This window comes from Oncorhynchus tshawytscha, linkage group LG05, assembly GCF_018296145.1.
Source record: "Oncorhynchus tshawytscha isolate Ot180627B linkage group LG05, Otsh_v2.0, whole genome shotgun sequence".
NCBI lineage: Eukaryota > Metazoa > Chordata > Actinopteri > Salmoniformes > Salmonidae > Oncorhynchus > Oncorhynchus tshawytscha.
This window is the reverse complement of record NC_056433.1, coordinates 38990652-39017420: the sequence shown is the minus strand read 5'-3', so window position 1 is coordinate 39017420 and position 26769 is coordinate 38990652. Positions and strand designations below refer to the sequence as shown.

Below are 26769 nucleotides of genomic sequence, written 5' to 3'. Positions count from 1 at the left end.
CAATCCTTACTTTAGACACTGTCAGTGTTTTTTGCTGTGGAACACCTATTAGGAATCCTGTTTAAATCTACACTTTAACCATCATACATGAAATATAGCCTCCCATTATTCTGTGCTAATCTTGCAATCTGACTAGCTTTGAAGATATGACGAGTTCTGAGGTAAATCAATATGTACTATCTCAGGATTAAATCTGTGAATCTGATTATCTATCATATTTTGTTTTTGATTGGTTTATCTACCAAGGAAGTGTGTAGTCAAGCACAACTCATAATTCATCATATTTGGACAGAAAAAAAACAGTAGAATGACAGAATAGGGCATACAAACTCTAATTCTCTGAAACATACGTTTATTGTAGTCACAAGACTACTTTTGGATCCAAACGAGTGTGCAGGCCCTATTCTATCCTTCTATATGCCCTCATCTCTAGACACTGAGTTCTGAACATCACTGAAGGTTACTCACTTGGTGCTTCCGTTTTCGTTCTTCTTCCTACGGAACATGTTGAGAATGCTCTTGCTCTGCTGAGCAGCCTTGCCGTCTCCCACATGCATCCTGACTACATCGGACGTGGTGAAGGCACTCCTCACGTTCCTCTCCGGCTTGGCGATGATGATGTACATCTTGGGCGAGAACATGCACCCCAGCGCCACGGTGACGCTCAGGCTCACGGAGAAGGACGTGGTGATGATCTTGTAGTTGGAGCCGAAGTAGATGGGCACAAAGGCCAACCAGATGATACAGGTGGTGTACATGGTGAAGGCGATGTACTTGGCCTCGTTGAAGTTGGCCGGGACGTTGCGCGTCTTGAAGGCGTAGTAGGTGCAGCTCATGATGAGCAGGCCGTTGTAACCCAGCGGCGCCACCATTCCCACCGTGCTGGTGTTGCAGATGAGGTAGACCTCGCGGATGCTGGGGTAGTACTTGATGGGCATGGGCGGCTCCAGGATGATCAGGGTTATCTCCAAGATGAGCTGCAGGCTGATGAGGAAGAAGGAGATGACTACTTGGGCCCAGGCCGACATGAAGCGGGGCTTCTTGGTGCAAATCTTCTTCTTGCTGCCGGCCAGGATGCGCGCGATGCGGTTGGTTTTGGTGACCAGAGCGGAGTAGCACATGGCAGCCGAGAGGCCCACTAGGAGGCGCTGCAGGTAGCAGGATGTCACAGTGGGATGGGCGATCAAGGTGAAGGGGCAGATGTATCCCAGTAAGACGCCCACCAGGATGATGTAACACAGCTCACGGCTGGATGACTTGACCACGGGCGTGTCGCGGTACAACATGAAGATTAAGGTTACCCAGAGGGTGACCAGGATGCCCACGCAGGACAAACACACCGCCACGATGGACTCCACATCTGACCAGTCCAGGTACTTCAGCGGCAGGGGCACACAACCTGCAGAGGACAGAGGAAAGGAGAGATGCTATTGTTGCCTATATAATCATTGAAGCATGTCAATTGTGGAAAGGTAGGAAGGACTATAAATGGAGAAGAGGGGAACATGGGTGTACTGAAGAGAGGGAGAGTAGATGAAGGCAGAGGACTAGTGAACAGATTTAGAAATGTGGGAAGTCAAGAGGTACATAGGGAAGATCATAGCCCTTCAAAGATGGCCTAAAATTACTCAGGAACACACACATACACATGCTCCAAATCTGTCAGCATGCTTATGCTGCAGTGTAAAGTGTCTCTGTGTGTGTCTGTGTCTATGTGTGTGTGTGGCTGTCCATCATGTCGCATTGGTGGTGATTTGTCATCCGACACACACTTAGACTCGCAAGGGCTTAATGAGAGAAAAGTGACATCCCCAGACTCATCTTAAAACCCCTGAATTACACAGCGCTCTTAGCTAATAGCATTACTGTCAGCGCCACCACAGGCAATGCCTGCCTACGTCTATGCCATCACAACCAGCATCATTTAGCCCTCATAAACCAAATCACATGTATAGATTTACTAGTTAGCTAACTTAATGCAAAATCTCATCTGGATATACAGTGCCCTCCACTAATACTGGCACCCTTGGTAAATATGAGCAAAACAGGCTGTGAAAAAAATCTTTATTGCTCATCCTCTTGGTCTTTCAAACAAAATATTCACAAAAATTGAACCTTTACTTGAAGTAAAATAATTTAAAGAAAAAATACATTCTTATTATAAAATAAATATTTTTATCAACTATATGTGTGCCGCAATTATTGGCACCCCTTCACTCAATACTTTGTGCAACTTCCCTTGGCCAAGATAACAGCTCTGAGTCTTCTCCTATAATGCGTAATGAGGTTGGAGAACACATGGCAAGGGATCTGAGACCATTCCTCCATACAGAATCTCTCCAGATCCTTCAGATTCCCAGGTCCACGCTTGTGGACTCTCCTCTTCAGCTCACCCCACAGGTTTTCTATGGGGTTTAGGCCAGGGGACTGGGATGGCCATGGCAAAACCTTGATTCTGTGATCAGGGAACCATTTTTGTGTTGATTTTGAGGTGTGCTTTGGATCATTGTGCTGCTGGAAGATCCAACCACAGCCCAGTTTAAGCTTCCTAGGCAGTCAGGTTTTGATTTAATATCTGCTGGTACTTGATGGAGTCCATGATACCATGTATCCTAACAAGTTGCCCAGGGCCTTTGGAAGAAAAACAGCCCCACAACATCAAAGATCCACCACCAGACTTCACAGTGGGGATGAGGTACTTTTCTGCATGACTATCTTTCTGCCTACGCCAAACCTACCTCTGGTGTTTGTTTCCAAAAAGCTCTATTTTGGTCTCACCTGACCATAGAATTCAGTCCCATTGAAAGTTCCAGTAACATTCGGCAAACTGTAGGCACTTGAGTTCATTGTTTGATGACAGCAACAGTTTTTTTTTATGGCAACCCTCCCAAACAACGTGTGGTTATGTAGGTGGTGTCTGATTGTAGTTTTGTAGACTTTCCGACCCCAAGACCCAACTAACGTCTGCAATTCTCCAGCTGTGATCCTTTTAGATTTTTTGGCCACTCAAACCATCCTCCTTACTGTGCGTGGGGTCAATATAGACACACGTCCTCTTCCAGGTAGATTGTTAACCTCTTCAGTTGCTTTAAACTTCTTAATTATTGCCCTAATAATGGAAATGGGCATTTTCAACCATTGAGCTATTTTCTTATAGCCATTTCCTGATTTGTGCAGCTCAATAACCTTTTGCCTCACATCACTACTGTATTCTCGGGTCTTTCCCATAGTGATGGATGACTATGGGAACTTGGCCTGTGTGTCACCTCATATTTATACCCAAGTGAAACAGGAAGTCATGGCTCACCACTTAAGTGTTCCTAATCACTCAGGTGAACTTGAAAACATAAAATATGAATGGCAATATACTTAAACTAGATTTTACTCATAAGAATTTCTAGGGGTGCCAATAAATGTGGCACATATGTTTCGGAGATAAATATTTATTTATTTATTTTCACTTAAAAATAAATAAATAATTTTACTTCAATTAAACTTACGTTTTTTGTGAATATTTTGAATAGACTCACTCTCTTCTCGCTCCTCAAGTGCACAACACCTTCCCTTCTCTGAACACTGGTGTAAAACTGTTTTCCCCAGTAACCTGGAATGACAGCGGTATTGATATTCCCAGACATGCATAGGGAATCATAGGAAAGAGTGGAATTGAATCACTGACAACAAACTGTTGGAAATCTATCAACGGGGTCTCAATGAGCTAATGTGATTTTTCACCTGACAGGAAGAAGGAAGGAGAGCTCCACTCTGCTCGAATCGCTGTCCTCTATACTGCGCAGAGAGGCAAGAGACTGAAATCCACTGAGTTCGCCCCATTAGTTTGCACTATATGGATCAACGTTTTTTTCAGTTATCGAATCAACATTATACCAGCCCCTTTTCATTGCATCAAACCAAAGAAAATCTAACTTTGCAAGATTGACTCTGTGATTGTGTTGAAGGCAGAGCCACAGCGAAACAGATTAGAATTCTATTGGCTGGGGTAGCCCATGAGCGGTCTTTCAATCACCCGAGAGTGAATGCGCTTTTCAGATCAGATCGGAGCATGTTTATGTTTGTTGATATTATTTGCTAGTTAGCGAGTTATTAGTCTAATTATAGATCAGTATAGGTCAGCAATGTGGAGTTACTGCTTCCAACAAGAGCACAAAACGTGTAGGCTCCATTTCAAGCGGTCTTTGAAAAGCTTGTTTTAATTAAATGGGCAGTGTTGTATTTTGAGAAAGGCTTGATTATGCAAATAAGCCAATAGGCAGAGGGGGTAATAATAATTAATTTCATTTTGTAAAGTGGTTTCTTGAACAACACGTATAGGCTACTGTAGCCTTTATCATATACATCAAAAGTTATTTCCATGTGCATGTTATGGGATTTGCTCCATTGGTTCTGTTGGTAGGCCTACATTATGTAGCCTATTGGCTACTGTCTAAAACTGTAAGGGTACAGCCTCAGTGTTCACTATAAACGCACGTGGGAAGTTGCACAAATCTCTCACAACATTCAAAGTTTCTGCTCACAAGACCTACAATTTGCTCAGTGCCCCCCAAAAATTGAGGGAACCTTGGTCATGGCAACAATGAGAAAACAGGATGACAGTGGAGCGAGAGAGAGAGAGAGAGATGAGAAGAGAAGGGGAGGCACCCGAGAGGGGGAAGGTAAGACAGAGAGACTGAAAGCAGATGAGAGAGCGGGAAGTGAGATGAAAGGAGAGTTGGGGAAGGCAGAGTCAGTGTTTTCTCTAGGATTTTTTTCAGCAGAGGTGGCAAAGGTAGCAGTGGGGAGGGGGATTTTTTTTTATAGAACAACAGTAAGAAGGTCAGTTCTAGTGACTTTTAAAAAGAAAATTATTCTCAAATGCATGAAAATGTTATGTTGACACCATCTGAAATATAACTGAACTGCATTGTAGGGAGTGTTGGTTGTGTGCTTGTTGCTATCATTTGCACCACTGCTCACTCTGTTTTGCTACAAATATATGTTGAAATGTCACTGGGTTAGGGTGAGATTTTGGCAATCAAGCCTTTTTTTCTACTTACCCAGAGTCAAATAAACAGTTTGAATGAAGTTGAAGGTAGTTTTGTGAGCCATTGCAAACTAGCATTAGCACAATGCCTGGAAGTTTATGGTACCATGCTAGCTGTCCCATAGACTTTCAGTCATTGTGCTAATACTAGTTAGAAACTTAATTCAAACTGCATCCATGAGTTCATTTGACTCTGGCTAAGTAGAAAAAGGGCTTAATTTCTCAAATCTGGCACTATCCCTTTAAATGTATTATACTTTTTGGAGTGGCGGTAACGATTTAGGCCGCTCCTAAATTAATATAGAGGAATAACATAGTATATGGCGCAGAGAGTCATGTCTTTTGGTGGAATAAAGGGCCATAGAAATCAGAACATTAGCAAGGAATGGGGAAGAATAGACAGATATTTGCAGTCGCTTCACAGGGAGAACAAAGCAGGGAGCAGGTTGCAGAGTGTTGGGGACTGAGTTTACAAAAAAACTTGGGCGAAAACTGTCAGTGTGTGATGGTGGATTGGGAGACTAGTGAGGTGGGTGTTGGAGGAGATGAGGGCAGGGGGGCAGACATGCAGGTTAGAGATGGTAGGATTAGAGGGAGTACGAGCTGGGGGAACTACAGCCAGGTAGAGGCAGTAGTCAGTCATCATGGCACATAGATAGATCGTATCCTGTTAGTAAGTTACCTTCCAAATCATCATCGGGCCACCAGCCCAGGTCACAGGCCTGACAGGTGAACTCATCCCGGAGGATCTCATTGTCCTTACAGGTGGTGCAGATCCAGCAGCAGCTCACCTCACCCTTCCTGATCACCTGATCACACAGAGGTCAGGGGTCAACACCAGAAGTCACAAGCTTTACAGTCAAAACAATAACAAACCACAACCCCACACCCACACAGTACCAACCCCAATCAGATATAAAGATGGTTAATTAGCATATAATATGGCTTTGATGGGGCATTTTTAGGCCCTTCGCTCCACCCTTCGCTAAAACATATTAGTCAATTCTGGTGCATATTATAAGAACCTATGGTGTAAAAGTTTTCCCTTAGTCGCGCACAAATGATATTCCAAAAGACAAGCTCCGTTGCATTTACATTATCCTGTCCCTAAAGTGGATGTTCTCAGCGTTGTGATATGCAAAACAGGGTGATGCACAGCACAGGGCATTAAACAAAGTGTTAGACGGCCCCGCTAAAGCAGACAGGAGAGTCTATATGCACCCTATGGGGGATATTGGCCAGGCTGAATAATACTGGCCCTGGTTGGAGAGACTCAAGGTGTTTCTTCAAGATACTGAAGGCTCCACAACATTATGTTAAAACACAATGAAAATCAACCCTTTTCAACCAGGGATGAAATCTGCACATACATTCCTGGACTAGGGATCAATTTACAGAGATAACTTAGTTCAAATTAAACAAAAGCATCAGAGCGGAAACACAGACAGAGCAGTTCTCAATGAAACTGGGTCCTGGGAATTCCTGATGGACTGGTTCAGGACCTTTCCTAATCCAGCCTGGTCCAGCCTGGTTTAGACTGGTTTGGCCCAGTTGTGTCTGTACCTTGATCTGTCCCCTGGAGCAGGGCTCACTGCAGACGGAACGGACCATGTCGCTGTTGTTCATCCACAGCTTCCAGTCATCGATGTTCAGGATGCCCTCGTGCCACGAGCCCACCTGCTGGTAGTCATAGCTAGCATCACCAACACTCTGCAGGTTCATGATGTCATACCTGAGAGGGGGAGAGGAGATAGGGTGAAGTGGTGCGAGACAGTTAAAGAGACAGGTGGGAGATGAATGGAGGGGGTAAAAAAGGGGGAGAGGAGATAGGTGGGAGATGGATGGAGGGGGTAAAAGGGGGAGAGGAGATAGGTGGGAGATGGGTGGAGGGGGTGAAAGAGGGGGAGAGGCACAGAGAGAGATTATGGGAGAGCGAGAGAAAAACAGAGCAAGGTCAAGAAATGGAGATAAAGGGAGAAAGAAAAAGTAAATAAGAAGCAGTTATCTTAATGATAACAAGTCCCTTGCTTAGAGCAGACCCCTTTATCCAAAATTACTTTAACATCTTACATTCAATATAGTTAGATGTTTTTCATGTAAAGACACTTACCAGGGCACAGAATCTAGATCTATTGTGATTGTGGTAGCATGTCTGAGTACTAGCCGTGACCTCTGGCTGAATAACAGGTGACTGGGGCTATTTTTCACCTGTCTGTCAGGGATAGATTTGATTTGTGACACTGAGAGGACTGACTGCACACGCCGTAAGTAGAAATGACTGCTGCAGCACACGGATGCATTTAATCTGTTCCAGTCGCAGCCCATTATGATTATGATTCCACATGCTCTGTGTATGTGTATGTGTGTGTGTGTGTGTTTGTGTGTGTCCATGTACAGTATGTGTATGTATGCCCATGCATGTGTGTTCATAGTCATTTCACACAAAATCTGCTCTATAAAAACAGAGTCGCACACTTCATATCTACAGTGCCTTGTGAAAGTATTCATCCCACTTGGCGTTTTTCCTATTTTGTTGCATTACAACCTGTAATTTAAATGTATTTTTATTGGAATTTCATGTAATGGACGTACACAAAATACTCCAAATTGGTGAAGTGAATTGAAAAGAATTACTTAAAAAAGTTCGATAAAAAAATGGAAAAGTGGTGAGTAAATATGTATTCACCCCCTTTGCAATGAAGCCTCTAAATAAGATATGGTGCAACCAATTACCTTCAGTAGTCACATAATTAGTTAAATAAAGTCAACCAGTGTGCATTCTAAGTGTCACATGATCTGTCACATAATCATATACACCTTTTCTGAAAGGCCCCAAAAGTCTGCAACACCACTAAGCAAGGGGCACCACCAAGCAAGTGACTACACCAAGCAAGCGGCACCATGAAGACCAAGGAGCTCTCCAAACAGGTCAGGGACAAAGTTGTGGAGAAGTACAGATCAGGGTTGGGTTATAAAAAAATAACAGACACTTTCAACATCCCATAGAGCACCATTAAATTCATTATTTTAAAAAATTGAAAGAATTTGGCACCACAACAAACCTGCCAAGAGAGGGCTGCCCACCAGAACTCATGGACCAGGCAAGGAGAGCATTAACCAGAGAGGCAACAAAGAGACCAAAGATAACCCTGCAAAGCTCCACAGCAGAGATTGGAGTATCTGTCCAGAGGACCACTTTAAGCCACACACTCCACAGAGCTGGGCTTTACGGAAGAGTGACCAGAAAAAATCAATTTCCTAAAGAAAAAAATAAGTAAACATGTTTGGTGTTCGCCAAAAGGCATGTGGGAGACTCTCCCAAACATGGGGAAGAGGTACTCTGGTCAGATGACACTAAAATGTTGTTTTTAGGCCATCAAGCCTAAGCCAAAACTTGGTGGTGGCAGCATCATGCTGTGGGGAAGTTTTCATCGGCAGGGACTGGAAACCTGGTCAGAATTGAAGGAATAATGGATGGCACTAAATACAGGGAAATTCTTGAGGGAAACTTGTTTCAGTCTTCCAGAGATTTGAGACTGGGATGGAGGTTCACCTTCCAGCAGGACAATGACCCTAAGCATACTGCTAAAGCAACACTTGAGTGGTTTAAGGGAAAACATTTTAATGTCTTGGAATTGTCTAGTCAAAGCCCAGACCTCAATCCAATTGAGAATCTGTGGTATGACTTAAAGATTGCTATACACCAGCGAAACCCACACAAAAGGAAGGAGCTGGAGCAGTTTTGCCTTGAAGAATGGGCAAAAATCTCAGTGGCTAGATGTACCAAGCTTATAGAGACATACCAAGAGACTTGCAGCTGTAATTGCTGCAAAAGGTGGCTCTACAAAGTATTGACTTTGGGGGGATGAATAGTGATGCACACTCAAGTTTTCAGTTATTTTGTCTTATTTCTTGTTTGTGTCACAATAAAAAATATTTTGCATTAAATAATACAAACCACCCAAAAATCTATTTTAATTCCAGGTTCTAAGGCAACAAAATAGGAAAAATGCCAAGGGGGGTAAATACTTTCGTAAGCCACTGTATAACCTCCCAGTAATTTTTGGGTAAAAAAAAACATTTGTTTTTATAACTTCCAGTTTATTCTCCGTTAGTCAGCACCTCTTCACTAAATAATTTTCTCTGGGTGTGTGCCAGCTCATGGTTTTTATTACACAAAATCTGCTCACCAACAATTCTCCATCTCAACATTCTGCCCCCTCCCCCTCCCCTCCCCATCTCGCTCCTCACCTGCCAGGAGTGTCCCCGTTCTCGTCGAAGTACACATCCTCCCCTGACACCCCTCTGAAGGTGGTCTTGAGCAGGTACTCCAGCAGCTTGCTGCCGTCAATGGGGTCCATGGCCTCACACAGGCCTGGCTGGCCAGGGCACAGCTCACTGTGCATGTCATGGAGGCCGTGGGCCATGGCATAGATAGCATTGATGACGAAGCCCATCTTACTGTCCTGGACGTAGTTCTCATGAAGACTCTCATTGCCTGGGGATTAGTGGGAAATTACCAGAATGTCAAAATGGTGGTTTGGAATTGGTTGATGATGTTTTTCTAAGGACTGTGGCCATTTTGTTTGTTTGTGCTGGACTTACAGTGCCATATCAATGTGTAAATGTAGGCACACATAATATTGTACGGCAAGAGAATTGTACAACTTCCTTCTCACTCAACCGATAAACAACTAAGTTTGGAACTATAATTTGATTAAAAATACATCTCTCTTTTGCAGCACAAAATAACTGGCACACACTATACAGTAGATCACAATAAGGTGTCCAGAAGCTTATTAATTTTTCCCCAAAAGGATACAGAAGATGGAGGAATCTTGAGGAAGCAACAGTAAAGTCTGTGGACACCATATTGTGTAACAAGCATTTTTGGTTAGCCGGCTGAAAGCATTGTCAAGCACTGGGAATAAGGCAACCATAGCACTAATAGGGACATTTAAAAAAAGAGATATTCATTCCCCCTTCTATCATACCGTACCTGAGGTGCCACTCCATATTTGTTTTCTTCTTATAACGGCTTAAATCTCATACATTTTCTCTCCTTCTTTTCCCATTGTTTCTCAATACATTCAGAAAAAGGCCGTCTTTTGTCTGTGGTGATCATGCAGATAGTCAGCAGAGGGGATAATCTACAGTGGTTTGCGAAAGCATTCACCCCCCTTGGCATTTTTCCTATTTTGTTGCATTACAACATGAAATTAAAATGGACTTTTGGGGGGTTTGTATGATTTGATTTAGACAACATGCCTACCACTTTGATGATGCAAAATATTTTTTGGGGTGAAACAAACAAGAAATAAGACAAAAAACAGAACTTGAGCATGCATAACTATTCACCCCCCCAAAGGCAAAACTTTGTAGAGCCACCTTTTGCAGTTGCAAATTACAGCTGCAAATCTCTTGGGTTATGTCTCTATAAACTTGGCACATCTAGCCCATTCTTCAAGGCAAAACTGCTCCAGCTCCTTCAAGTTCGCTTGGTTCTGCTGGTGTACAGCAACCTTTAAGTCATACAACAGATTCTCAATTGGATTGAGGTCTGGGCTTTGACTAGGCCATTCCAAGACATTATAAATGTTTCCCCTTTAACCACTCGAGTGTTGCTTTAGCAGTATGCTTAGGGTCATTGTCCTTCTGGAAGGTGAACCTCTGTTCCAGTGTCAAATCTCTAGAAGACTGAAACAGGTTTCCCTCAAGAATTTCCCTGTATTTAGTGCAATCCATTATTCCTTCAATTCTGACCAGTTTCCCAGTCCCTGCTGATGAAAAACATCCCCATGCTGCCACCACCATGCTTCACTGTGGGGATGGTGTTGTCATGACTGTCCTGACCAGGTCAGGTTACAGGAGACCACAACCCTACAGATTATCTCTCAACCCTAACAGAGGAGGAGAGATCTAGAGGTCTGAAGATGGGGGGGGTTATGACCCCTCACGCACCTAGTAAATCTCAGGCCACAGACAAATTCCTTTGTCCTGTTACTATGGAGAACCAGCCTCAGAACATTAAACATGAAATATAGGGACTTTGGAACAATGGTTTCCATCAGCCACAATGGTGGTCATGACGATAGATGGAATATGAAAATGTATGTAATTTTGGTTTTGTTATTAAAGGTTAATAGATGACGGTATTACGAAAACATTGTAATGTGAAGAGTTTTCCTAGTATATGTTTGATTTTTATACATTGTACGTTGTATGGAAAATATCCAAATCAAAGAGAATGTTTGGGGAAGATGAAATGTTAAGTTAGTTGTATGAATTGGATTCGAATAAAATCTAGACCTTGCCTCATTAACTTGGTACGCCCAGAGAATTGCCCTAAAGGCGATTATGCCCACTTCTGACCCAAGAGTATAAAACCTGAAAGTATAGAATTTACAACAGGACTACGTGACCCCAGCTGCAGCAAGGTCTAAAAAGTCAACGAACCCAGAACGCAACGCAAATTTGAGGACAAAGTAATCCTTTTCTACCCAAGCTACGGATGAGTAGCTATGTCTAAGCATGTGAATTCAAGTCGAACCACCTAGCCTCCATCTCCCATAGAATCGTGGTATCTAAAGGGTTTCATTCCTATGCTGTGAGCTCTGAGCTACAGAGCTGTCTGTCCTCAGAAGACCCCTTCTAGAGCAAAGGGTGAGGGAACAGACTCCTAAGCCAAAAAGGACACTGACATCGGGAGGACTCTCAGAAAGGTGCGCCGGAGTAGTGCGTCATCGAACAGCTAAAGGCCTACGCAGAGAATTCTCGGAGATCATCCCCACGTAATTACATCATTATATTCTGACCCATAAGAGCGGCAGTTTGGGGCAAGGCTAGGATTAGAATAGCATAGCTGACAAATTCACCCAAATGTATATTTCTCTCGTGTACTTTCTTTTTCCTCTCTCTCTTTGAAATCCCCATTTTGGGTAACACGCGCCATAGTGTGTTGGCCCGTTATACTAAGTTCTGATCAATAGCCTATAATGTGTTTTGTCTATGTGTATCTTTAATCATCATTTTAGCTATTTAGTAAATAAATATTCAACTAAGATTGGTGTGGTACGAATTCATTGGTGAGAACCGGGTCCGTGCAGATTCAGGGGCTATACGACGTTCAGAACGAGATTGGTAGAGGCAACTGGTTAATTAGCGGCTGTTGTAAAATCGATATTCTTTGAGTTAATTTGAGAAATAGAAACTCAATAGAAACTAGTTTTCCCATGGTGCCCCAGGTTAATGAGTTAATAATTGCTTGATTCAGTTAATCACACAATTAGAAACTTTAATCATTCGATAAACAACAGTCGTCACATTAACTAATACAACGTCACGATAGTGTTCTCGGGGTGATGAGAGGTGTTGGGTTTGCGCCAGACATAAGGTTTTCCTTGATGGCCAAAAAACTATTTTTTTGTCTCATCTGACCAGAGTACCTTCTTCCATATGTTTGGGGAGTCTCCCATATGCCTTTTGGCAAACACCAAATGTGTTTGCTTATTTATTTATTTAAGAAATGGCTTTTTTTGGACACTCTTCCCTAAAGCCCAGCTCTGTGGAGTGTACGGCTTAAAGTGGTCCTATGGACAGATACTCCAATCTCCGCTGTGGAGCTTTGCAGCTCCTTCAGGGTTATCTTTGGTCTCTTTGTTGCCTCTCTGATTAATGCCCTCCTTGCCTGGTCCGTGAGTTTTGGTGGGCGGCCCCATCTTGGCAGGTTTTTTATGGTGCCATATTCTTTCCATTTTTTAATAAGGGATATAATGGCGCTCCGTGGGATGTTCAAAGTTTCTGATACTTTTTTAGAACCCAACCCTGATCTGTACTTCTCCACAACTTTGCCCCTGACCTGTTTGGAGAGCTTCTTGGTCTTCATGGTGCCGCTTGCTTGGTGGTGCCCCTTGCTTAGGGGTGTTGCAGACTCTGGGGCCTTTCAGGACAGGTTTATACAGTGCCTTGCGAAAGTATTCGGCCCCCTTGAACTTTGCAACCTTTTGCCACATTTCAGGCTTCAAACATAAAGATATAAAACTGTATTTTTTTTGTGAAGAATCAACAACAAGTGGGACACAATCATGAAGTGGAACGACATTTATTGGATATTTCAAACTTTTTTAACAAATCAAAAACGGAAGAATTGGGCGTGCAAAATTATTCAGCCCCCTTAAGTTAATACTTTGTAGCGCCACCTTTTGCTGCGATTACAGCTGTAAGTCGCTAAATATGGTTTGGGGTATGTCTCTATCAGTTTTGCACATCGAGAGACTGAAATTTTTTCCCATTCCTCCTTGCAATCGAGAGACTGAAATTTTTTCCCATTCCTCCTTGCAAAACAGCTCGAGCTCAGTGAGGTTGGATGGAGAGCATTTGTGAACAGCAGTTTTCAGTTCTTTCCACAGATTCTCGATTGGATTCAGGTCTGGACTTTGACTTGGCCATTCTAACACCTGGATATGTTTATTTTTGAACCATTCCATTGTAGATTTTGCTTTATGTTTTGGATCATTGTCTTGTTGGAAGACAAATCTCCGTCCCAGTCTCAGGTCTTTTGCAGACTCCATCAGGTTTTCTTCCAGAATGGTCCTGTATTTGGCTCCATCCATCTTCCCATCAATTTTAACCATCTTCCCTGTCCCTGCCTGTCCCTGCTGAAGAAAAGCAGGCCCAAACCATGATGCTGCCACCACCATGTTTGACAGTGGGTATGGTGTGTTCAGGGTGATGAGCTGTGTTGCTTTTACGCCAAACATAAAGTTTGGCATTGTTGCCAAAAAGTTCAATTTTGGTTTCATCTGACCAGAGCACCTTCTTCCACATGTTTGGTGTGTCTCCCAGGTGGCTTGTGGCAAACTTTAAACAACACTTTTTATGGATATCTTTAAGAAATGGCTTTCTTCTTGCCACTCTTCCATAAAGGCCAGATTTGTGCAATATACGACTGATTGTTGTCCTATGGACAGAGTCTCCCACCTCAGCTATAGATCTCTGCAGTTCATCCAGAGTGATCATGGGCCTCTTGGCTGCATCTCTGATCAGTCTTCTCCTTGTATGAGCTGAAAGTTTAGAGGGACGGCCAGGTCTTGGTAGATTTGCAGTGGTCTGATACGCCTTCCATTTCAATATTATCGCTTGCACAGTGCTCCTTGGGATGTTTAAAGCTTGGGAAATCTTTTTGTATCCAAATCCGGCTTTAAACTTCTTCACAACAGTATCTCGGACCTGCCTGGTGTGTTCCTTGTTCTTCATGATGCTCTCTGCGCTTTTAACGGACCTCTGAGTCTATCACAGTGCAGGTGCATTTATACGGAGACTTGATTACACACAGGTGGATTGTATTTAACATCATTAGTTATTTAGGTCAACATTGGATCATTCAGAGATCCTCACTGAACTTCTGTAGAGAGTTTGCTGCACTGAAAGTAAAGGGGCTGAATAATTTTGCACGCCCAATTTTTCAGTTTTTGATTTGTTAAAAAAGTTTGAATTATCCAATAAATGTCGTTCCACTTCATGATTGTGTCCCACTTGTTGTTGATTCTTCACAAAAAAATACAGTTTTATATCTTTATGTTTGAAGCCTGAAATGTGGCAAAAGGTCGCAAAGTTCAAGGGGGCCGAATACTTTCGCAAGGCACTGTATATACTGAGATCATGTGACAGTTCATGTGACACTTAGATTGCACACAGGTGGACTTTCTTTAACTAATTATGTGACTTCTGAAGGTAATTTGTTTCACCAGATGTTATTTAGAGGCTTCATAGCAAAGGGGGTGAATACGCACCACTTCTATGTTTTTTATTTTTTTGAATTTTTTGAAACAAGTTATTTTTCTCCTTTCACTTCATCAATTTGGACTATTGTGTGTTTGTCCATTACATGAAATCCAAATAAAAATCAATGTAAAATACAGGTTGTAATGGAACAAAATAGGAAAAACGCCAAGTGGGATGAATACTTTTGCATGGCACTGTATATAGAACACATCTCTCTCATACAGTGGTGTTCTACTGAACAGGGTGTTTCAGTGACTCATTCTTCCTTGTTCTCTCTTCACATTGCAGTACTTTTTTTTTTAAACAACCCAAGAGTTTATGCATTAGAGTTTGACTGATTTGACCCTACCCCAGGCTTTCTCTGAGCACAGCAGCCAATTTGGATCATTCTATTTATTTCACTGGTCTAGTGGTAGTACAACATGCCAACATAATCCTCAGAGCTAGCACCAGTCAAACTCTACAAGTCTTGCCAAAGTGAAGTGCTTATACAGTACAGTGCAGGTGCAGGTAAAGTCAGCATCTCTTTAATCTCGAAATATACACTTACCACCTTGGAGATCTTTAAGAAGAGAAAATAACATAAAAACATAAATTATAGCTACATTACACTGCTCTGCAATTTTGTCATGTTTTGAATGCTTGAATCAAGCTATTTTGGTTTACTCAAGTCTTAAGATAATGAGGTATTACACAGTAGTACACGTGTAATACCTTCATGTTGAGGTGAATACACTCACAATAACATCAGTACTTAAAATAGTTTTTTCTTACAAAATGTTTGAACGCATGCCTATCAAGCATCATTTCAGGTGTTAAATGTAAATCACTATGCTAATCATTGACGGGGCAGCAACTCAATTTACCTAGATCACCTTTTGTTCGTAAGCAGAGAGAGTATTTGGAAAGGAAAAAAGGGAGACAATACATTATCATACAATTGCTAGCCTATGTTCAAAACATTAACATTATTCATTTGTCCTCAGCCTATCTTATCATGTATTATTACAATAGAAAATACTGTATGATCTTTATCTGATGATGGTATATATTTTTTCTTCCCATTGCTTTTGTTGATTCCCAACCTAACCCCTGCTCAGTCCTCATGGCTCTGGGTAGCCTAGTGTAGTTTATTAGTCAGTCTCACCGGAGCAGACTTTCTTGTATTTCTTAATCTCCTGTTGATGTCCGGCCAGCCGGCACTGGAAGCGGTACTGCCAGAACTCTGGGAACCACGGGTTCCGTGTGTTGGTGTCCAAACGCAGCTTCAGGAAGTAGTCATCAAATGACTTTACTTCCTCTGACTGCAGCTTCATGGTTATCCCACCTTCTGCTTCCTGTTCGTACCCCTCCACCACCTCATCTCGATCTGCCCATCCATCACTAGAGAGAGAGAGAGAAAATACTGAGCACACAGATAATGAACTGTATTTGTATTGGGAGGTTGATCAAAACAAGAGCAAGTTCATTCTGAAGAAAAAAATGTTCATTACAAATGGAAAAAAAAAAGATTGACTAAATATTTGTCTGTGTTACATTTCCCCATTAACTCATGAGCAGGAGTTCAGACATTCATCCAGTGACACTTGGGCGTTCTGCTAGCCGTGGCAATAGTGTTAGTGCATTCTATCTGCACACTGATCTGATAGAACTATTGGAAGATGGGAGGTAACCTGTATCCAACCAACAAGGATGTCAGCCAGTTAGAATAGTCTCACTGTCTTGTTACCCTCTTTGACAGCGTTCTTTCAGACCAGGCCACACGAAGAGAGGAGTGGACAAAAGAGTAGCAGAACATAGTTCTTTTTTTTTGTTTAGTTTATTGGATCATTTAAAACAAGGTACACATACAAAATTATGCACTTTATTAAGAACGTCTATGGTAAACACAAACACGTATATGACTTATTTCCATTGTGGCCCTATGTCATATCCTTCCCAACAATCAAATCCCACTGCAAAGGTCTGCTCCTTTGTTCTTCAAGGTAATAGGCAGTGGCCTTTAAGTCTACCATAGTTTCTATGGAATCTATAGGGATCTTTAGCCCCTTAGCGTGAGCTCTGTGACGACTGAATGTTCCCAAGGTCTCTCTCCACTACTATCTCCATCTCTATGTGGATCCGTGGATGCTAGTGGGAGGAGCTATAGGAGGAAGGTCTCGTTTATTCCATTCCAGCCACTACAATGAGCCCGTCCTCCTATACCTCCGTCTTCATTTTCAACTCTACTTACAGTCCACCAATCGCCTTGTTGGTTTTCCTTCCCCTCTGTGTCAGAATCCCCATTAAACTAAGCTCATTTAGACATGCATTTGAAGCCTGGAGACCCTTAGAGGGATGAACAAGAAAGACTAGAGACAGAGACAAAGAAAATAAACGAGTTGATATACAGAGCTTCTAAGCTGTGCTTCTCTGGATGCAGCAGCCTTGAATATCTGTACAGTTGACAGCTACCCTCCAATTAGAGAGTAAGTGAGCCAGTAGCCAATTACCACACGCAGAAGGGATATTCTGATGGGCAAGAGAATATGTGAGGGTGTGTGTGTGTGTGCAACCTGGTCTCAGAGCATTTCATATTATTATGTAAGTAAATCCGAGACACTCCATTTAGTATCAATTAAATTTCGTATGGTATGTTTTAAGTTGTGGATTTCCATCGCAAGTTTCATATGATATGTTACAAATTACAATTTGTATGACATGTTACAAAATAGAATTTGTATGATATGTTACAAATTACAATTCGTTTGAAATGCTACAAATTCCAATTCGTATTATATGTTAGGAATTAGCAAATGTAAAATATGTTCGAAAATTGCAAAACGTACAATATGTTATGATTTTGTAAAACGTACAATATGTTACGAACTTGCAAAACATATGATATGTTACAAATTCTAGCTAGGTGGCTAACATTAGCTAACTGGCTAACATTAGCCAGGTTAGGGTTAAGGTTAGTGTTAAGTTTAGGAGTTAGGTTAAAGGGTTAGGGGAAGGGTTAGTTAACATGCAAAGTGTCACGCCCGGGTCTAAGTATTTTGTGTTTATCTTCATGTATTGGGTCAGGCCAGGGTGTGGCATGGGGTTTTTGTATTGTGGTGTGTTTTGTCTTGGGGTTTTGGTGTATATGTATTGGGATTGTAGCTAGTGGGGTTATCTAGCAAAGTCTATGGCTGTCTGGAGTGGTTCTCAATCAGAGGCAGGTGTTTATCGTTGTCTCTGATTGGGAACCATATTTAGGCAGCCATATTCTTTGAGTTTGTCGTGGTTGATTGTCCTTAGTGTCGTTGTTCCTATCTCTTTATTTATTTACACAAGTATAGGCTGTTTCGGTTTTCGTTACGTTCTTTGTTTTGTAGTGTTTGTGTTTATTCGTGTTGTACGTTGTTCATTAAACATGGATCGCAATCTACACGCTGCAGTTTGGTCCGACTATCCTTCACACCTAGAAAACCGTAACAGAATCACCCACCGCAACGGGATCAAGCGGCGTGTCAACAGGCAGGAGCCACAGGAGAAGCAACAAAGGCAGCAACAGCGGCGCAATGAGGATTGGACATGGGACAATATATTGGATGGCAAGGGTTGCTATACATGGGAGGAGATCCTGGCCGGAAGGGATCGCCTTCCATGGGAACAGGTGGAGGCAGCGAGGAGAGCAGAGGCAGCCGGAGAGAGGAGCCGGCGATATGAGGGAACACGGTTGGCAAGGAAGCCCGAGAGTCAGCCCCAAAAATTTCTTGGGGGGGGGCTCACAGGGAGTAGGGCTACGCCAGGTAGGAGACCTGCGCAAACTCCCTGTGCTTACCGGGGGGCTAGAGAGACCGGGCAGGCACCGTGTTATGCAGTGGTGCGCACGGTGTCCCCAGTGCGGGTGCATAGCCCGGTGCGGTATATTCCAGCTCCTCGTATCGGCCGGGCTAGAGTGGGCATCGAACCAGGTAAGGTTGGGCAGGCTCGGTGCTCAAGAGCTCCAGTGCGCCTGCACGGTCTGGTCTATCCAGTACCACCTCCACACCCCAGCCCTCCGGTAGCAGCTCCCCGCACCAGGCTTCCTGTGCGTGTCCTCGGTCCAGTACCACCAGTACCAGCACCACGCATCAGGCCTACAGTGCGCCTCGCCTCTCCTGCGCTGTCGGAGTCTCCCGCCTCTCCAGCGCTGTCGGAGCCTTTCTCCTCTCCTGCGCTGCCGGAGTCTCCCGCCTGTTCAGCGCTGTCAGAGCCTTCCTCCTCTACAGCGCTGCTGGAGTCTCCTGCCTGTTCAGCGCAGCCAGAGCTGCCAGCCTGCATGGAGCAGCCAGCTGTCTGCGGAGCAGCCAGAGCTGCCAGCCTGCACAGAGCAGCCAGAGCTGCCAGCCTGCATGGAGCAGCCAGAGCTGCCAGCCTGCATGGAGCAGCCAGAGCTGCCAGCCTGCATGGAGCAGCCAGAGATTCCAGGCTGCATGGAGCTGTCAGTCTGCATGGAGCAGCCAGAGCTGTCAGTCTGCAAGGAGCTGTCAGTCTGCATGGAGCAGCCTGAGCTGTCAGTCTGCATGGAGCAGCCAGAGATGTCAGTTTGCATGGAGCAGCCAGAGCTGCCAGTCTGCATGGAGCAGCCAGAGCTGTCAGTCTGCAAGGAGCTGTCAGTCTGCATGGAGCAGCCAGAGCCGCCAGTCTGCATGGAGCAGCCAGAGCCGCCAGCCTGCGTGGAGCAGCCAGAGCCGCCAGCCTGCATGGAGCAGCCAGAGCCGCCAGCCTGCATGGAGCAGCCAGAGCCGCCAGCCTGCATGGAGCAGCCAGAGCCGCCAGCCTGCATGGAGCAGCCAGACATGTCAGTCTGCATGGAACAGCCAGAGTCGTCAGTCTGCATGGAGCAGCCAGAGTCGTCAGTCTGCATGGAGCAGCCAGAGCCGTCAGTCTGCATGGAGCAGCCAGAGCCGTCAGTCTGCATGGAGCAGCCAGATATGTCAGTCTGCATGGAGCAGCCAGACATGTCAGTCTGCATGGAACAGCCAGAGTCGTCAGTCTGCATGGAGCAGCCAGAGTCGTCAGTCTGCATGGAGCAGCCATAGCCGTCAGTCTGCATGGAGCAGCCAGACATGTCAGTCTGCATGGAACAGCCAGAGTCGTCAGTCTGCATGGAGCAGCCAGAGCCGTCAGTCTGCATGGAGCAGCCAGAGCCGTCAGTCTGCATGGAGCAGCCAGACATGTCAGTCTGCATGGAACAGCCAGAGTCAGTCTGCATGGAGCAGCCAGAGTCGTCAGTCTGCATGGAGCAGCCAGAGTCGCCAGTCAGCATGGAGCAGCCAGAGACGCCAGTCTGCATGGAGCAGCCAGATCTTTCAGTCTGCATGGAGCAGCCAGTCAGTCCATGGACTCTTCCAGAGCCGCCAGTCTGCATGGAGCAGCCAGACAGTCTTCCAGATCAGTCTGCATGGAGCAGCCAGACTCTCTGCATGGAGCAGCCAGAGCCGCCAGTCAGCGTGGAGCAGCCAGATCTGCCAGTCAGCGTCAGCCAGAGCCGCCAGTCAGCGTGGAGCAGCCAGATCTTTCAGTCTACCAGGATCTGCCAGTCAGCCAGACTCTTCCAGATCTGCCAGTCAGCCAGACTCTTCCAGATCCGCCAGTCAGCCAGACTCTTCCAGATCCGCCAGTCAGCCAGACTCTTCCAGATCTGCCAGTCAGCCAGACTCTTCCAGATCTGCCAGTCAGCCAGACTCTTCCAGATCTGCCAGACTCTTCCAGATCTGCCAGTCCCAGACTCTTCCAGATCTGCCAGTCCCAGACTCTTCCAGATCTGCCAGTCCCGATCTGCCAGTCAGCCAGGATCTGCCAGTCAGCCAGGATCTGCCAGTCAGCCAGGATCTGCTGAAACCACCAGCCAGCCAGGATCTGGTAGATCTACCTACCTGCCTGAGCTTTCTCTCACTCCCGAGCTTCCTCTCACTCCCGAGCTTCCTCTCACTCCCGAGCTTCCTCTCACTCCCGAGCTTCCTCTCACTCCCGAGCTTTCTCTCACTCCCGAGCTTTCTCTCACTCCCGAGCTTTCTCTCACTCCCGAGCTTTCTCTCACTCCCGAGCTGTCCTTCAGTCCCGATCTGCTCCTCAGTCCAGTGGGGTTCTGGGTGAGGACTACTAGGCCATGGTCGGCGGCGAGGGTGGACTATCCAGGGACGCGAGGAGAGGGGACTAAGACATTGACTGAGTGGGTTCCACGTCCCGCGCCGGAGCCGCCACCATGGACAGACGCCCACCCGGACCCTCCCTATTGTTTTGAGGTGCGTTCGGGAGTCCGCACCTTAGGGGGGGGTTCTGTCACGCCCTGGTCTAAGTATTTTGTGTTTATCTTCATGTATTGGGTCAGGCCAGGGTGTGGCATGGGGTTTTTGTATTGTGGTGTGTTTTGTCTTGGGGTTTTGGTGTATATGTATTGGGATTGTAGCTAGTGGGGTTATCTAGCAAAGTCTATGGCTGTCTGGAGTGGTTCTCAATCAGAGGCAGGTGTTTATCGTTGTCTCTGATTGGGAACCATATTTAGGCAGCCATATTCTTTGATTTTGTCGTGGTTGATTGTCCTTAGTGTCGTTGTTCCTATCTCTTTATTTATTTACACAAGTATAGGCTGTTTCGGTTTTCGTTACGTTCTTTGTTTTGTAGTGTTTGTGTTTATTCGTGTTGTACATTGTTCATTAAACATGGATCGCAATCTACACGCTGCAGTTTGGTCCGACTATCCTTCACACCTAGAAAACCGTAACACAAAGTAGTTGCAAAGTAGCAAAAAAGTAGTAAGTTGTTTAAATTCTAAAGTTGTCCATGATGAGATTCGAACTTGCAAACTTTGGGTTGGTACACTCTAAAAAGAAAAGGTTCCTGGAGTATTCTTTTGTCACGAATATTACCGAAGGTGACTCCCCTTCTTGTTCGGGTGGCGCTCGGCGGTCGTCGTCGCCGGTCTACTAGCTGCCACCGATCCTTTGTTCTGTGTTCGTTTGTTTTTGTCTAATTGGTTTCACCTGTTCCTTGTTTGGTTGTTAGGGTGGGGTTATTTAAGTTCGTTCAGCCCGCTTCTGTTTGTGCAGGCTTGTTCATCTGTATGTGTTAGAGTGGTTAGTGTTTTCATTTGGGTTTCTCGCTGTCCTTTTATTTTTCACGATAGGGTATTTTTGTTCTGTAGTTATACCTGGTTTGGTATACTATTTTTGTTCCTGTGATTATTTCTGGACATTAAAGCGTGTTTTTCCCGCATCCTTTGCTCTCTGCACCTGACTCCACACCTATTCACTCATTGAGCGTTACATCTTTAGTGGTCCTTCACATTGAAACTTCACATTAAGTTATTTTGAGGTAAATATTTTAACTACCCCCACTCCCCTATTATTATTTTTATTATTATTAATAATATTTTTTTATATTTTTTTTAACCTTTATTTAACTAGGCAAGTCAGTGGTTAGAGCGTTGGACTAGTAACCGGAAGGTCGCAAGTTCAAATCCCCAGCTGACAAGGTACAAATCTGTCGTTCTGTCCCTGAACAGGCAGTTAACCCACTGTTCCTAGGCCGTCATTGAAAATAAGAATTTGTTCTTAACTGACTTGCCTAGTTAAATAAAAGGTAAAATTATTATTTTTATTTTTTTATATTTTTTTCAATGACGGCCTATGGGATATTCATTGAAGAGGTAAGGGAGGAGGATGGTAAATCTGGTCAGCATAACATACCAATACCAATTGACATACCTTCATATGCCTCCTTGTGTGTAAACCTGCAGACCCAGACACAAAAGTGACCAGATCAGTCATCTGCACCCAATACATCTAGCCTTCAACATATTCTGATAGCCTCCATATTCTTACCTATTTGTTGATTGATATCCTTTGAACTGTGTCCATTTTCTATTTTAGAAATATTTGCACAAATATGAAAATATAGATGGTATCATCATAAAACAATATCAATCTAGATCATGCAAGGGACAAATCTTATTTTAAATTCAGGAGATCTTTACATTTTTCAGTTAAGTTCCTGCACCTGCTACCTTCAAATGTTTTAGTTGGGCAGTTAGGTTCCTGCAAGAACCCCCACCAACTAAGGAGGTTCCTCGATGAACCCCACCTCCTACGGGGTTCTTGGAAGTACCTTTAGGGGGCAATTTTCAGTGCCAAGAACCTTAAGGTTCTTCAAAGAACTTTGAGGATCTTGGAAAAACCGTTGTTGAACTCCTCATTTTTAGAGTGTAGACGTTTGCCTGAAGTAACAATCTCTCTTATGTACCCATACCAAACGAAATGTATCATACTAAATGGAGCCTTCGGGAATACGTACAGAATAATACGAAATGCTCTGAGACCAGGTTGGTGTGTGTTATGTTCTGCCATTTTAAAAGAGGTCTGAGAGAAACTGTGAAATCCAAGGGATATGAAGCATATAAAGAGTGATGTTGTGGACTGCTTGAACATTTTAAAGTGTTTTTTTTTAGCACTTGTCAAAGACACAGGAAAATGTTCCCTGCTTTCTCGAGCTCAGTTAAGGTGATGCCACTAAATAATCCTCCACTGACAAACCTCTGAATTCTGGGTGTTTTTTTAAAAGTTTTTTTTTTTTTTAGAAAGGTTAGCCAAACAGAATCATAACTTCCTCTGTCTTAATTGAGTTTAGGCCAGAGACATGCATCTGATTTGTCACAGTCACATTTGCCTCTGAGGCTGTATGGGTGTGTGCACTCTATGTGCATTTATGCTCAAATCCCAAACCACTGTCACTCTTCCACCCATCAAATATTCACAATCACAACAACAACATAATTATTGTTCCCTGTGCCCCCCCCCTATCACTAGTCTAGTCCATTCCCTGACCCAAGGTAGCTGACTGCATTTGATGTTCTAAATTTGATACAGTGTTATATACGGACCCCCAATATTTGTCCCCACAGACGTGGAGAACTGCAACAGCAGGTTATGGCAGAGAGAGAGAGAGAGAGAGAGAGAGAGAGATTGGGTTTGTGTGTGTGTGTGTGTGTGTGTGGAGCATTTATTTAACATCTCAATGAATAATTTATGAGTTGTTGCCAAGGTAGACATGCATCGCTGTTTTCACATCGGAGTTTGCGATAAAGAAAAAAATGACACACTCTCCCTCTCTCTTCATGCCGTCGCTGGATCCTGCTGTGCTATATCTACTTAGTTTAAATATCTCATCAAAACAGTCAAACCAATGGAGGCCAAATTTGATTGAATTCATACCTAGCTAAGTTTCATGAGTTCATGTATCATGAATACTGTTAATGGTATTTTTATCCAATATTCATGAAAACACAGACCCACCACAGCTATACTAATACTATCAAACACATACCACTGCTATCTTATATGGAAAAGAATGATGAACATTTCATAAGAATCTTGTATGGCAGGAGAAGATGATTTGTACAAAAATCTAATAAGTATCTGGTAAGATTTTGTGTGTTTTGCTTTATATGTTAGTGAGGTATTTGTGGTAACTTATATGACTTATGTGACAAACACAATCGAATACATGTTTGTGGTAATTTTCCTACATAAACTAAGCAAAAAAGTAAACTTCCTCTCACTATCAACTGCGTTTATTTTCAGTAAACTTAACATGTGTAAATATGTGTATGAACAAAACAAGATTCAACAACTGAGACAGAAACTGAACAAGTTCCACAAACATGTGACTAACATAAATGGAATAATGGGGGGTCAAAAGTAAAAGTCAATATCTGGTGTGGCCAACAGCTGCATTACATCTCCTCCTCATGGACTGCACCAGATTTGGCAGTTCTTGTGTGAGATGTTTTTTTAACCTTTATTTAACTAGGCAAGTTGGTTGAGAACAAATGATTATTTTCAATAACAGCCAAGAAACAGTGGGTTAACTGCCTTGTTCATAGGCAGAACGACAGATTTTTACCTTGTCAGCTCGGGGATTCGATCTTGCAACCTTTCGGTAACTAGTCCAACGCTCTAACCACTAGGCTACCTGCCGCCCCACATGTTACCCCATTCTTCCATCAAGGCACCTGCAAGTTCCCGGACATTTCTCTTTGCTGGCCATGGCAGAACACTGACAGGAAATCCCGCACAGAACGAGCAGTATGGCTGGTGGCATTATCATGCTGGAGGGTCATGTCAGGATGAGCCTGCAGGAAGGGTACCACATGAGGGAGGAGGATGTCGTCCCTGTAACGCACAGCGCTGAGATTGCCTGCAATGACAACAAGCTCAGTTCGATGATGCTGTGACACACCGCCCCAGACCATGACGGACCCTCCACTTTTTTCCAGTCCTGTCTGGTCCAGCGACGGTGGATTTGTGCCCATAGGCGACGTTGTGTGGTGTCTGGTGAGGACCTGCTTTACAACAGGCTTACAAGCCCTCAGTCCAGCCTCTCTCAGCCTATTGCGGACAGTCTGAGCACTGATGGAGGGATTGTGCGTTCCTGGTGTAACTCGGGCAGTTGTTGTTGCCATCCTGTACCTGTCCCGCAGGGGTGATGTTCGGATGTACCGATCCTGTGCAGGTGTTGTTACACGTGGTCTATCACTGCGAGGATGATCAGCTGTCCGTCCTGTCTCCCTGAAGCGCTGTCTTAGGCGTCTGCAATTTATTGCCCTGGCCACATCTACAGTCCTCATGCCTCCTTGCAGCATGCCTAAGGGACATTCACGCAGATGAGCAGGGACCCTGGGCATTTTTCTTTTGGTGTTTTTCAGAGTCAGTAGAAAAGCCTCTTTAGTGTCCTAAGTTTTCATAACTGTGACCTTAATTGCCTACCGTCTGTAAGCTGTTAGTGTCTTAACAACCATTCCACAGGTGTATGTTCATTAATTGTTTATGGGTCATTGAAAAAGCATGGGAAACAGTGCTTAAATCCTTTACAATGAAGATATGTGAAGTTATTTGGATTTTTACGAATTATCTTTGAAAGACAGGGTCCTGAAAAAGGGACGTTTGTTCTTTTGCTGAGTTTAGATATGGTGTGACATATTTGAGACAACATATATTACTTATATGAGTCATCAATTAAAATTCTAATAAAAGTGTATGTTCTCTGTAAAGGTCGTTGTAAAAACACACACAAATACACCACTAACATACAGAAAAACATAAATGATCTTATCAGATATTCGATTACTTATTAGCTTGTAAAAAATGATCTTCCTCTGCCATACAATATTGTAATTATATTTTCATTATTATTTTTGTATTAATCTGTTATGTGTATTTGCTGCCATATGTATTACTTAGAAGTTCCAGGTAGAACACATAAGAATAGTGCTTGTTTCTTCTATATCGTTTCCATATGGGATTAATATTACTCCCACCACACCACAGCTAGGCTAGTTTAATTACTGGAGGCAGCATCATTTCTAGCATAATCCTTCCCTGTTATTCCAGTAAATTGCTATCAAATTCAACTGTTTTCCTAGAGAAATATACTTAAGGCCAAATTACCACATCCATCAAGTGGTCAATTAGAGATATCTCTGTGTGTGTGTGAGAGAGAACATTGGCCAGATGATTGACGGATGCTTAGTGTTGTGAGACAACATTGTGGAAGAGCTTCCAAGCCAACAGTTAGATAATTAATAGCTAAAACACAGCAGATCTTTCAGTTGAGTGGTCTGAGTGCCAGGAGAGAGAACAAACAAACAAATCCCCCAGACTATTTCAGATGATCTAGTTCCAGTTTGATAGCTAACGCATTTGTATATTTATGAAGCCATGAATTAATTGGCGGGGAAGAGCCTTAATCACATGTACTCTCTCCTGAGAGAGAGAATGGATTGTAAAAATAGTTTCTTAAAAAGTAGAAAAGAAAGAGATTCATTATGCGTTCCCTTGTTCTGGCTCATTTGACACAAGCAGACACTTAATAAGAATACCCAAACAAACGTAGGTGTCTAAAGACCAGTAGAATGCCAAATGACCCGATTATATTCA

The 26769-nt window shown here is 43.7% G+C and overlaps 1 protein-coding gene across 3 annotated transcripts in view; it reads right to left on the bottom strand.

Annotated features, from left to right (window-relative positions):
* Positions 1-26769, bottom strand: part of grm1a (glutamate receptor, metabotropic 1a) — a 57496-nt gene that overhangs the window by 3415 nt on the left and 27312 nt on the right. For 2 of the 3 annotated variants that reach the window (XM_024400319.2, XM_024400317.2), the window contains exons 4-10: positions 15972-16207; positions 15691-15699; positions 15375-15386; positions 9293-9539; positions 6605-6773; positions 5724-5850; positions 469-1399 (exon numbers count right to left, since the gene is read on the bottom strand). In XM_024400319.2, coding sequence (XP_024256087.1) covers positions 469-1399; positions 5724-5850; positions 6605-6773; positions 9293-9539; positions 15375-15386; positions 15691-15699; positions 15972-16207 — 1731 coding nt within the window. The remainder of the gene's footprint in view (positions 1-468; positions 1400-5723; positions 5851-6604; positions 6774-9292; positions 9540-15374; positions 15387-15690; positions 15700-15971; positions 16208-26769) is intronic. The other variant, XM_024400318.2, reaches the window with a different exon arrangement.